Genomic DNA, 14,645 nt, shown 5'->3' on the forward strand with positions numbered 1-14,645 from the left:
TGAATGTATGAAGTGCTAAAATGTTTTCTCCCCAGGGAGGCCTACCCTGCTGTCAGTCGTAAGCCGTTTACTGTGTAGTCCTGAGTCTGACACCACACTGAGACTGTGTAGTCCTGAGTCTGACACCACACTGAGACTGTGTAGTCCTGAGTCTGACACCACACTGAGACTGTGTAGTCCTGAGTCTGACACCACACTGAGACTGTGTAGTCCTGAGTCTGACACCACACTGAGACTGTGTAGCCCTGAGTCTGACACCACACTGAGACTGTGTAGCCCTGAGTCTGACACCACACTGAGACTGTGTAGTCCTGAGTCTGACACCACACTGAGACTGTGTAGTCCTGAGTCTGACACCTCACTGAGACTGTGTGGTCCTGAGTCTGACACCACACTGAGACTGTGTAGTCCTGAGTCTGACACCACACTGTGTAGCCCTGAGTCTGACACCTCACTGAGACTGTGTAGTCCTGAGTCTGACACCACACTGAGACTGTGTAGTCCTGAGTCTGACACCACACTGAGACTGTGTAGCCCTGAGTCTGACACCACACTGAGACTGTGTAGTCCTGAGTCTGACACCTCACTGAGACTGTGTAGCCCTGAGTCTGACACCACACTGAGACTGTGTAGTCCTGAGTCTGACACCACACTGTGTAGTCCTGAGTCTGACACCACACTGAGACTGTGTAGTCCTGAGTCTGACACCACACTGAGACTGTGTAGTCCTGAGTCTGACACCACACTGAGACTGTGTAGTCCTGAGTCTGACACCAGACTGAGACTGTGTAGTCCTGAGTCTGACACCTCACTGAGACTGTGTAGCCCTGAGTCTGACACCACACTGAGACTGTGTAGCCCTGAGTCTGACACCACACTGAGACTGTGTAGTCCTGAGTCTGACACCACACTGAGACTGTGTAGTCCTGAGTCTGACACCACACTGAGACTGTGTAGTCCTGAGTCTGACACCACACTGTGACTGTGTAGCCCTGAGTCTGACACCACACTGTGTAGCCCTGAGTCTGACACCACACTGAGACTGTGTAGCCCTGAGTCTGACACCACACTGAGACTGTGTAGCCCTGAGTCTGACACCACACTGAGACTGTGTAGTCCTGAGTCTGACACCACACTGAGACTGTGTAGCCCTGAGTCTGACACCACACTGAGACTGTGTAGTCCTGAGTCTGACACCACACTGAGACTGTGTAGCCCTGAGTCTGACACCTCACTGAGACTGTGTAGCCCTGAGTCTGACACCACACTGTGTAGCCCTGAGTCTGACACCACACTGAGACTGTGTAGCCCTGAGTCTGACACCACACTGAGACTGTGTAGTCCTGAGTCTGACACCACACTGAGACGGTGTAGTCCTGAGTCTGACACCACACTGAGACTGTGTAGCCCTGAGTCTGACACCACACTGAGACTGTGTAGTCCTGAGTCTGACACCACACTGAGACTGTGTAGCCCTGAGTCTGACACCTCACTGAGACTGTGTAGTCCTGAGTCTGACACCACACTGTGTAGTCCTGAGTCTGACACCACACTGAGACTGTGTAGCCCTGAGTCTGACACCTCACTGAGACTGTGTAGTCCTGAGTCTGACACCACACTGTGTAGTCCTGAGTCTGACACCACACTGAGACTGTGTAGCCCTGAGTCTGACACCACACTGAGACTGTGTAGCCCTGAGTCTGACACCACACTGAGACTGTGTAGCCCTGAGTCTGACACCACACTGAGACTGTGTAGTCCTGAGTCTGACACCACACTGAGACTGTGTAGTCCTGAGTCTGACACCACACTGAGACTGTGTAGCCCTGAGTCTGACACCACACTGAGACTGTGTAGTCCTGAGTCTGACACCACACTGAGACTGTGTAGTCCTGAGTCTGACACCACACTGAGACTGTGTAGCCCTGAGTCTGACACCACACTGAGACTGTGTAGTCCTGAGTCTGACACCACACTGAGACTGTGTAGCCCTGAGTCTGACACCACACTGAGACTGTGTAGCCCTGAGTCTGACACCACACTGAGACTGTGTAGTCCTGAGTCTGACACCACACTGAGACTGTGTAGCCCTGAGTCTGACACCACACTGAGACTGTGTAGGCAGCTAGGTTGTTGTTGTTGTTGTTGTTGTTGTTGTTGTTGTTGTTTTCTCCATAGGAAGCCACAGCTCACACATGCTCATCATCAGCCCTAGTCTACCTCCGTTTGTTACTTGCTTGGTCACTTAAAACAAAAGCAGGGGACATGTTCAGTGCTTTATGTAAGCAATTGACATTCCTTTAGCACTTTTATTTAATTGTATATTCCAGTATGGATGTGCATTAAGCTCTATAAAGGGGTGAATCGTGAATAAGGGTCCAAATCATAGGCAATGCAACATCAGGGCTATCGTAGCTCTACAACAAAAACACTGATCTGGTCTGACAATAGCAGAGTTGATAACCGTCATAACGGGATCATGTAGTGATCGTTCCTTCAACCTGTTGAAGTGAGGACATCGTCGTGCCATTCATGTATGTCTGTTCTATTTGTTCTTTTTTCTCTCTCAGTTTTCAGTGAAGATCTACGTTCCAGCTTATATTTTGTCAATGCATCTCTGCAAGAGGTAGTGTTTGCCAGCACCACAGGGACCCTGGTGCCCTGTCCCGCCGCGGGCGTGCCCCCCGCCTCACTGCGCTGGTACCTGGCCACCGGAGAGGAGATCTACGATGTGCCAGGGATCCGCCATGTGCACCTCAACGGCACCCTCCAGATCTTCAACTTCCTACCCTCCAGCTTTAGTAAACTGATCCATGACAACACATACTACTGCACAGCTGAGAACCCCTCGGGGAAAATAAGGAGCCAGGATGTGCACATTAAAGCTGGTAAGTGGCCGTTTTAAACTACGCGTGTCAGAACACTGTTTTTGGTATTTAAAGTCATTTTTAAAATTTATTTTAAGTAAGTATGGTGACGATTCATAAGTCATTGAAGTTATTATACAGTACAGAATGTTCATTATGTTGCCGTTCTTCAAAAATGTTATTCTGCATGCAGGGTTGCCAGATAGGATTGACAATTTCCAGCCTAACCACAGTCTAAAAAACCGCTAAATCCACCCAAAAAACCAGCCCAAAACCTATATTGTCAGAAAACCGCTAATTACTATTGGGCAGGTGCCCATCTCCTGCCCCCCCCTAAACTGTGTGTCTGTTGCCAAAGTTTGTCAAATAAAATAAAAACCCGCCCCATCTGGCAACCCTGTCTGCATGTCTGATTTGCAAACCAGCTTTACCCTAAAGCCAGCCCTCTTGTCATCCACAGTATTTCGAGAACCCTATACAGTCCGTGTGGAGGACCAGAGAGCCATGAGAGGCAATGTGGCGGTGTTCAAGTGCATTATCCCTGTCTCTGTGGAGGCCTACGTCACTGTTGTATCATGGGAGAAAGACACAGTCTCCCTCGTCTCAGGTAGGACATTGAGCTCACAATTCAGACTTGTATTAGGGGGTGTTTTACAATTACAAAACAGTTTAGCTAGCAGGAATTTAGTTTGGTTGTTGTTTTCAATTTGAGCACAACTTTTGTAGTTTTGAGATTTAGTGGGGTAACGGACAACACAATCGTAGTTGACATTGGGGTCGCTTTGGCTACCAGGTTTCTGTGTGGATGTCAAAGTCAGCCATTATTGAGTCTCTTACCATCCAAGAGAGTTATGTCTGTCACATTGAATTGCTGTATCCCACCCCTCCATTCTGGCTGTACCACAGTAAAGTTGGCTAATTATTGACCCAGCTAAAATACCTCCCTCGATTGAAACCACTGAGTGTACAGGTTGATATTATACAACTGGTAAATGTGTTAAATGTAAAACTCTTCTCTTTTTATTGTTCCCCATGATCCCTCTGAGCCATGTTGCGTTATGGATGGTTTAGAAAACTGTAGATAATCTCTCAGATCTCTCAGATCTCACATGTTTTGGTAACATTTTCGGTGACAATTTTAATCCATTCTGCGGTATGAGGAAATCCAAATGTATGATGATTAGATGCTAGCATGGCAGTTAATATACTCTAGATGTGCTTTGACAGTAAAACAGGGGGTTGGCGCTGTAGTGGCTCCAGCATATTCAGTGACTTTAGGTCATTTAGCAGTGTAGTAGTGGGGTCAAGAACATTGACTTTAGCTGCTAGGTAGCCACATCATGTGTAGAGATGGATTTAACTGACTAGGAGTATCTTTGTGAATGAATAACAACAGATATAGGATTTTCCTTGTTTATTCCAATAACTGTCAAGCCACTTGAGACCTGTCAGAAGCATCAGCGCGGGTCAGAATCACTGCTCTCTCACTGTTAAATAATTGATGATGGTATCGAATGCATGAGAAAATCCACCTACAGTGTTATGGAGAGTGTATGTTTACTCCACAAGCAAGGGCTATGCAGTCTACAAAGTACGGAATATATATTAGGAACTTCCTCCTTCTCAACCCTCACCACTCCCCTAGTTAAGTCTCAACCCTGCACAAGTGAAGCGTCACCCCTCCTCGTCAACCCTCACCCCTGCACTGGCCAGGTATCCGCCCCTGCACAATTTGATGATTTTTTTTTATTTCAGTGAATAGAATACTCAACAAGGGGATTTGAGGGATTCGAAATAATTGGTAAAATGATTGGAGGGGCAATCTGGGATTCAAGCAACAACAAAGTGGTCACTCCACCGCCTTTTTTTGGTAAACAGCTAAGGGATGTGACTGGAGAAATGGAACCACTGTTAAATTCATAGAGGCAGGTGGAGGCACTGACCAGTGACCATCCCTGTGGGAGGGGGAGGTTTAAGGAGGAGGGGGGGATGCTTGACTAGTGTAGGGTTGACGCTTGACCAATGCAGTGGTGAAGGTTTAGAGAGGTGAGGATAAACTAGCGCAAGAGTGGGGGGCGCTTAGGTGGCGTAGCGGGTTAAGTGTTGACCATGTAACCGCAGGGTCCCCGGTTCGATTCCGGACGGGGACATGTCCTGCATGTCATCCCTCCTCTCTCTCTCACCCATCCTTCCTGTCTAAATCTCTACTGTATCTGTCAATAAAATGAAAAATATGAGTGGGACTGCCCCAAAAATAACTTTAAAAATAAATAAATTAGTAATACCTGACCAATGCAGGCAGGGATGAGAGTTGAGGAGGAGGGGTGATGCTTGACTAGTGAAGGGTTGAGACTTGACTGTGGCAGGGGGGCGAGGGTTGAGAAGGAGGGATGACAATACTCCTAATATGTATTCCGTAACAAAGATTTACTGTGTGTGTGTGCGTGTGAGTGAATGGGTGTTAATAGGTGTGTGTCTGTGCGTGTGAGAGAGACTGAGAAATACAGTGCATGCATTACGATATCAACAGGGCTTGACAATGGAATCTCAGAACCGTTTGACCCAGGTTTTATTTTCTTTGAGGGGTTCCAACATTGCACTTTGAATTTTTCATGAACGAAGATTTGGTCTCAATGGACACAAAATAAAGCTATCCCACCATGGCACTCAATTATTTATCTCAGGCTTTTTGTTGGGAACGGTAACATCAAGCACACATCTGCACCGCACCTATTCTATTGTGCTACACAATGTGACCCAGTAAGGCAGGAACTCAATGCCCACAACACATTATGCTTACATTGAATATTAACAGCTTGAAAATGTGTTAATTTTTACCAAAAGTTAGCCTATCACGGCAACTGTTATACATAAGTGGTTGCTATTTATTATTATAAATGGGGCTTTTTCAACCATTTCTTTGTATTTTTTCATTAAGATATTGATGTATTTGTTTTTTTTATCAACTCTATAAATCATCTATAAACCCCTCAAAGAGTGGTTAGTTACCATTTATATTAACTTTGGGACTTTCATGTTCTGTATAGCTCATCTAAAACCTGTGAATTTCCAGCAATTCACGTCATGTGTCTAATTACAAACTAGGCCCTGTCTTAATTAATCAACTGTGATTGAAAAGTTAATTACAATATGAATTACCTCTGAAAATAAGGACTGATTAGTAGTCATTTGAAATGGCCCGCTTTCAAAATGAATGATCTGCACAACTCGCAAGCCCTAATGTTGCCACTAACTTACCATTAACTCCTCACGCATTTCAAAATGGTCCTGGCCGTGCGCTTTCAAACGCACGCTTGTGCTTGGCTCCTCTGTTCGCTTTTGATAAACAATTGAGGGAGCTAATAGAGAGATGAAAGAGGAAAGCTGAGGGGGGGGGGGGGTGCATCACGGCCTACGTTGTTGCTGCCTTTTATGCAGGATGCCTAATGCATCTCCGCTTTTTTTATGTGTGTGTATCAAGTGGTAGGGGCTATTTAATACGGATGAGCTGGGATGGCACATCTTTTTGTCTTTCCCATCTGCTTTTCTTTTGTCTCTCACCTTTCACATGTAAGCCAATTTAATGAGGTGGCCTTGATGGGAAAAAAGCCTGATAAAAAAAAACTCTGGCTCTCTAGTACTGAAAGGGAAGCGTAGGCCTACAACATTTGGTCATTCAGGATTGCGTTCTCCTTGGGAGGGGATATGTAGTGCAATTATGAATCCTGTGGTCATATACTCTTGCCCTCTTCCTCTTCTCTCTCTTCTCTGGCTCCTCTTCATTGTTTTGCCTGATAGGCGGAGGTCCGCTGTGCTGCAGGCGGTGAGCTCATTCAGAGCATTGCCCTGCATAGGATATCAGCTGCTCTACTTCATCTCCCCCAGAGATGGACATTCATTCTACACCTATATAGTCCGAAGGCTACTGAACGCTCCTGAAGCCTCTAGAAGCATCTAGGATACCGTAAGCCCACGTCTAGGATCTAGGCAGTGGTCGTTCTTGGGATCATTATTTACAAACATTTATGTACATTCATACAGTATTATGTAATCCAAAACATGCAAAAGTTTTGGACCACATAATATGAATATATTGCTCCTAGCGCATAGAGGTAACACAATAGAAGAAAAAAAAATTCTTGGCATCTATTTAGGGTATTAGATTCTCTCTTGAGAACAGATAATATCTGGGTTGGGGCAAATTTGTGAATCGAACATTTCCCATTATTATCCATGAGGTTATTTAAATGAAGGAATTTACATTTTCATTGATCCCAACACTGATAGAGGTATAGTATACCGATGTTATATATACTAAACAATATTCAATTGTGTTTGACTTTGATTTACTGTAGCCTACAGGTACTTTAGCAGTTGTTCTTTGTAAGCAATAATGACTCTATGTTCCCAACCACAGAGCGCTGTTGAAGTATGACATGCAGCACACCAGCACATACATAGATAAACAGACAGACAGGCAAATAGACAGACAGTCGACAGACAGACAGACAGACAGACAGACAACCAGACAGACAAACAGACAGACAGATAGACAGAGGGTTTGTGTCTGGCAGAGACGGCCATTGTCTTCTTTTGCTGGGAGGAACAGTAGTGTCCTCTGGTGCCTGGAGATAGTGCTGCCTCCCCATCAGAACAAACATAGGAAACCTTCATCTGCTCAGGCTGAACATTAAGCTGAAGATGGAGGAAGAGAAGCTTTTCTCCAACACTAAGGCCCAGGCTTACTACCAGGCTGGAGGAGAGGGGTGACTAAGCCTCTCCCTCTTCCTTTCCTTTCCTCCCCCCCCCCCCCTCTCTTTCCTCCTTCACTTCCTCATAAGAAATGTTATTGACATTGATACTTTGAGTTATTGATGAATACATGCAAGAAGCGTTTCTTGTTTTTCACGGTTAATACAATACAGCAGCAGGTATAACAAAACAAATATTGACTCACTGCATTGATCATATATACAATATAAATATAACCTAGGGTAAACAGGGTTTGGAGAGAGCCTTGCTGTTGTACTGATATAGTGTTAAATCTCTCCTCAAGTTGATCAGTGAGCCTCGTACACTGCACTGGCCCTGACTGTCAGCCTCCTCCGTTGCGTAACCAGCTTGGCAGTAGGCAAAACACTGTTTTTATTTGGTTTATGCAAATGAAACCATCCACAATGCTCAGAGCATTCAAATATCTGCTAGAGAGATTTTTCCGGTCATATTTATGCGGGTTGCTTCACAACTATGTACTCTACTCCTTCTGAAACGCCATCTCTCACGCTGCTGTCATCGCTCACCCTAATTCAAGGTAGTTTAGGGACGCTAATCAAATTGAATTGAGGAGTTTTTTCCTTCTAATAGCATCAGTGTCTAAAGAAGCCCAATCCCAGTAATGTCTGACATGCCCATAAAGAGGCTACAGTAGGGGAAGGTATCACAACAGCAGGGATTTATCAAGCCGGCACCATAGCGCCTCCCCAACGACAGAGGGATTGACAGAGAGCGTACCTACGGGGAGGGAGAGACAGGGGCTGTAAATTCATCACAGATTCAGCCCCCAAAGTCAGCCCAACCTTGAAAGGAGGAGGGCAGAGCTGCAGAAATAAGCTCTTTACTGGTTCCCTTACTCCACCAGGGACGGATGGACGGACGGACGGACGGACAGATGGATAGACAGATAAAGAGTAGAAGAGAGGAGAGGAGAGTGGTAAACAAGAGCCTCCCAAGACTGCGTCAGATAGGCTGCATTGTTACCCCCCCCCCCCCCCCTCTCTCTCTCTAGAGAGACAGACAGAGAGGTGGGGAGAGAGAGAGAGAGATAAAGAGACTCCATCTTGTTGTTGGGGGCTGGAAAAATGGAAGAAATGGGTCAAGGCTCAAGGAGGGAGAGCAGGATGGCCATATAACAACAGAGCAGTTGAGAAGCAATCCTGTGATACTGTGTGTGTGTGTGTGTGTGTGTGTGTGCACACGCACACGTGTGCCTGCTATGAAACAACACAGCTCATAATTGTATTCCTTCTCCTTTCAGAGTAGCAGCAATGCTGACCCTCGTCCTCCCAGTTCATAGTCTGCTCATGCACACCAGCTGGAAATCTTGGGGAGATGGGGTGTTTGGAGTTGTGTGTGTGTGTGTGTGTGTATATGTGTGTGTGTGTGTGTGTGTGTGTGTGTCGGGGGGGGGGGGGGCACAGCGGGGGGGTTGCAGAAGGATACATTCCAGAAAAAAGGGCCAAGAAAAATCAATACCTGCATTAATCAGGTGGCAGGCAGTGTGAATTATGGGAACATAAATTGAAGGATGAATTTGTGCATTTGCAGCATGGGTGCTGTGTGAAGAGGTCTGTGAAGGGGTCTTATATGGGACTGAACAGGAGACAAAGTGCTATGTTTTTTTTGTAATCAGTATTTTATTGAATTTTTCAACAAACACATTTCTTGACTTATACAACTTTTGTATAAAATGGTAACAATATCACCAAATAAGTCTTGCTGTCATCAAACAGAAATAATACAGAGAAAAGAACAACATATAAAATAAAAATAAATAAAAAAGCACCCATAGATTACATTCATCACTCATCCAATTTGTCAACTTAAGTCTTACTACCGACTAGCAATATATCCCAAGTAGCCTCCCCATATTGCTGTGTATTGTTCAGTTCTGTCCATAGAACTGAAGGACATTTGTTCGTATGATGCCACCTTTGCCAACTCCATAAGCCATTCCTGGAAAGACGGCTCCCCTGCGTTCCTCCAGTGTCTCATAATAATTTGTTTTCCAACCATTATACTGGTCTGAATAAATTCTGCAGCTCCACAGAGATACGTCATTTGTGGATCACTGGGAACATACAGTCTCGGACAAAACTCAAAGTTGTCCTGCGTAATGTTTTGCACCCATTCGTGGATCTTTCGCCAGTAATTTTGAATCATGGGACATTCCCAGAGTAAGTGAACCAGGGTCCCTTCCGGCCTGCAACATTTCCAGCAATCAGCATTGTACTTGAGCTTCAGCCTGAACATCCTGGAGGATGTCCAGTAGAACCGGTTAAGAACCTTGAACTGGATTAATCTAATTTTAATGTCTCTCGATACTCTCTTAATGTTCTCACATATTTTGTCCCATTCTTTTTCTGTGAAATCAATTTTCAGATCAACTGACCAAGTTAACATCAATGCATAGGATACCATAACCGTCTGTTGGAAAACCATTTTATAATAGATAGCCGCCTCATGTCCCATACCCATTATCTTTGTAATCTCAGACAGAAGAGTTGACTGTTGAGGTGCGATTCCTTTACCTAGAATACTGTCCAGCAAATGGCGTATTTCCAAAAATCATGTCTAGGCAACCCATATTCATTAACCAACTCCTCAAATGATTTCAGACCATCTCCCCCATATACGTCTGTTAATGTTACAATTCCTTTTCTTACCCATTCCTTCCATATAAAGGAACACTTATTTATTTGCAATTTTGGATTATTCCAAATACAAGATTCAGAGTTAAGATAGACATTTACTTTAAAGGAATTAGATATTTTCTTCCATACATTGTGGAGGTTGGCTATTATAGGATGGGATCCTAATTCAAATGATAATTTGCTGGACATACAATTTATAGGGGCAATAGGGGAAAGCAATTTTTGCTCAATCTCAAACCAAGGAGGGGACCTAACCCTCCTTTCAGGTGGCAGTGTCCATTGAGCAATGTGTCTCAGGCAGTAGGCATAGTGAAACAATATTAGTTTAGGTAAACCCATACCACCCTTATTGATCGGGACTTGGAGCTTTTCAAACGTTATCCTAGCACGTTTACCATTCCATAGAAACGTTTAGCAAATTTGGTCAAACCTCTTGAAGTACACCTGGGGTATGGCAATAGGAAGGCATTGGAGCAGGTAATTCAATCTCGGGATACAGTTCATCTTCAGGACATTGATTTTCCCCCATAATTAGCTAGCTAGCAGCTACAACAAATAAAGTTCGGATAGTAGCTAGTTAGTAGTAGATTGGTATCATACGTCTATTGTATCATATCATACCTTGCTCCTCCTGGATATTATCGCCCATCGTGGCCTCCAACAACTAAACAGCCGACACCCTCGTTCCTGTTCTCCCGCAGTTTTCCGGTCTGAGTCCGATCACCGCATCGATAGCGTCGTACCAACGCAAGCTTTTCCGATCCACTCCACTGCGGTTGTTGTGGTCCTTTATTTTTCTATAATCCTGTTTAAGCTTCTTGAGTTTTTCTCTACACTGCCTGGGTGTCCTGTGAACCCCAATCTCCAGCAAACGGCGAGAGATTGCCTGGAAGATTTTCTCATTGCGTACGCTAGAATCCAGGTCTAGCTGGATTTGGTCTTCGGACCAAATAGAGATGAGGGCCTGGACCTCGTTGACTGTCCAACTCGAAGAAGTTTCTTTGTCCATAGTTGTAACAAGTAGTAACAAGTAGTAGTACTGCTGTTCAACGCTGTTGTGATATTTAAAAATGGCGGTTAGCGGTGAACTGTATAAACATAAGATGACGATGTTGTGACGATTTCCATTGACCAATCAACGGTGTGCAGCGTCACACGTCACACGCAGCCTGGCAAAAAGGTACCGAAAGTACCCCTCCCGAACGGGAACTAAAAATGGCACGGGTACTGTGGCCTGGTCCGGCTCGGTTGGCAGTGGAGAAAGGCAAAAGAACCGGGCCGACCCAGGTCAGCCCTGTAGTGGAAAAGCGCCATTAGTGACTGCAGGAACGGCACTCCTGTTAGCTTGTTCGTCCTCCAGCCTACTCACTCGTTCCTCCACCTCAGTAATGCGTGTGCCGAGTGAGGTCAGTTTAGCGTCCATGAAACACACAGAACATCGGATTTCTTTCATTTCTGCTGTGTCCTACGATATCTTATTCAGCATCTCGAGTATTTGAGCCATATCATACTCAGTGGCTCAGCTATCTACAGGAAGTTTGCTAGCTAGTTAATTAAAATTAGATTAGAAATTAAAATTAAATAGTAAATTAGAAATTTGCTAGCTAGCTAATCCTCATTAGCATCATCCACGTTAGCTTGCATGTGGAGTTGCGTTTGTGTGGCTGAACGAAGTCTCTGTCTTGACTCCTTCGCCACATTTTTTGGGTCTTCTGCCATATCTACCGTCACTTAAACTTTTCTCCTCAAATTGTTAATAGTTGAACACAATTACGGATAATTTAAAGGATTTTAGTCCCAAAGTCGACGAGAGCACGCTTCAGGCTGCCATCTCTTATCCCTGCGTCACGTGACTCATCGACAAAGTGCTATGTTGATCTAAATGTACATATATCACATGAGTTATTACAGAAAGGTTAGTTAGTCAGTTAAACAAAAAAATCATATTCTTTTCTGTAGTGGGGATGGTGCTATCTATACTATTTCTGCATAATTGCTTCTCTGTGGTGGGGTCTGATTCAGATGACAAGTGGTTGTTTGCATTATCGTGGAGTGTTGTCGTTAAGCATGAGGATTATCATAATGTATAATATGAGAGCAACACATAGTCTCTATGTTGTACACACACCTCACCTTTTAACCAGGGGTACATCATGTAAGAGTTGTGAGTATTAAATGTAGAGAATTTAGTTTGAATTGATAGAATGACAGATTTCATGCTGATAGTGTACACCGTTATATTCCATTCCAAGGGAATAGAAATTAAACATATCCTGCTCCCAGCTTGGCCAGGCGGTCTGACATCAGTGTTGACTGATAAATAAGAGCAATATGGCAGAGATTAGGGCCATTTAGATGAGAATTATTAGGCAGTGATGTGTGGAGCGCCAGGGACTAAGTGTGGTTTAATCTTTAATATGCAGTGATGGGTTTACGGTATGTAGCCGTTTGGCAGCAATCATCTGAACGGACCCAGGGTTTATGGATTACACTGTTCTGCTGAACTGGACCCAGGCCAGGGCACAACATGGCAGGAAGCCAAGACACAGATTAGTAATACGCGTGGCATGAGCTAATTACGGGCGGAACAACCAATTAATTTCTGTTTATAAAGTCCCTAGATTTGGGGTTTATGTTTACTCATGGTGCCATGGGCGGGCGTTGCTTTGTCAGGGCGTGTTGGTGGCACCAGGTGGCGGGGGGTCATGTTGGGACTCTCCCGTATGGTCTGCAGTAGAGGCCAATTGATGTTCAATCACATCCCAGAATGCAACAGTGTCTGATCCCATCTTAAAAGCGTCTGAAAGAAACTAAAGCACCCTCACGAACCGAGGGGATTTTTTCTCTTTCCTCCATCCAATCTGAGATGAATGCGTCTCCTTATTCTCCTCTCAAGGTGGTACATCTAGAAAAAGACAGTCAATCGCATTTAGCCCCTTAAACTTTCACATGAAAGCTGTGAGCCATTATGCACACACTGTGCCCTCAGTACTGATTAGAAACATTCAAAGTATTAATAAGGACGCCGAAGGATACATGAGTGTGTCACTGTTCAAACTATCTAAGACATTTAATGTCACTGTGAAATAGGCTGGAATCTTTTTAGATTGGAGTTTTCATTTCATATTGTACTGTTTCCTCAAATGTTTCATCGAATAACATTTTCGAATCAGTAGCTGTAGACCCAAAATGTGACTACAGTGTACCAGTGCCTTTAGTTTGCTGCTGCAGTGTTTGAATTGGTTTAAGGTGACCCTGTCTTGATGTAAGAGGTGTCACACCTTCATCACCTCCTTTTCCCCAACAGACCACCACAACCTCCCCTTGCCCCTCTCTCCTTCCCCATGCACTAACCCCAGGAACAAACAAATGCACCATAAGGATCTTTTTTTTTTTACCTCTCCTTGTGTCTCAGCCTGCTACAGTAGGCACACACAAATAAATAAATAAATAAATAAACACCCTAGCTCCATGTTTACGCGGCACTGGTCAAAAAATAGTGCACTATATAATAATATAATGTTATAATATAACACTATATAATAGTGCACATCCTGAGATGTGTCTCCCCTGAGAGTGAATGTTCCTCTGAGTCAGGCCTGTGGTGTGACGGTATGTTTGTGTGCAGGCTGTCTGAGGTGTGGGTCCTCATTAGGAGAGTCTAGTGATCAGCGTTAACGGGGTGATATATTAGATAGATATAGATATTCTAGAGAGGATGGAGGGATCTCAGGGTCTCTCTCTCACCAGTAGTCCTGATGAGGGTCTTTAGTTAGGGGAGGTGTCCCACCTCAGGAGTCCCCCAAGCTGGCAGTCTATCACAAAGACACAGATGATGTAGAGACACTGTTCTAGGTCTGTATTGATGATGTAGAGACACTGTTCTAGGTCTGTATTGATTATGTAGAGACACTGTTCTAGGTCTGTATTGATTATGTAGAGACACTGTTCTAGGTCTGTATTGATGTTGTAGAGACACTGTTCTATGTCTATATTGATTATGTAGAGACACTGTTCTATGTCTATATTGATGATGTAGAGACACTGTTCTATGTCTGTATTGATTATGTAGAGACACAGTTCTAGGTCTATATTGATTATGTAGAGACACTGTTCTATGTCTATATTGATGATGTAGAGACACTGTTCTAGGTCTATATTGATGATGTAGAGACACTGTTCTATGTCCGTATTGATTATGTAGAGACACAGTTCTACGTCTATATTGATTATGTAGAGACACTGTTCTAGGTCTATATTGATGATGTAGAGACACTGTTCTATGTCTGTATTGATGATGTAGAGACAATGTTCTATGTCTATATTGATGTTGTAGAGACACTGTTCT

General features: G+C 44.3%; 1 protein-coding gene across 2 annotated transcripts in view; it reads left to right on the forward strand.

The window, feature by feature from the left end:
- The window catches only part of dscamb (Down syndrome cell adhesion molecule b), a gene marked incomplete at both ends in the record, with an annotated part of 191,749 nt that overhangs the window by 14,712 nt on the left and 162,392 nt on the right, over nt 1-14,645 (forward strand). For both annotated transcript variants that reach the window (XM_080543422.1, XM_080543423.1), the window contains 2 exons: nt 2,571-2,888; nt 3,328-3,474. In XM_080543422.1, the coding sequence (XP_080399548.1) occupies nt 2,571-2,888; nt 3,328-3,474 (465 nt within the window). The remainder of the gene's footprint in view (nt 1-2,570; nt 2,889-3,327; nt 3,475-14,645) is intronic.

Source organism: Nansenia antarctica (assembly GCF_963989245.1).
Source record: "Nansenia antarctica genome assembly, chromosome: 12".
NCBI classification, from domain to species: Eukaryota; Metazoa; Chordata; class Actinopteri; order Argentiniformes; family Microstomatidae; genus Nansenia; species Nansenia antarctica.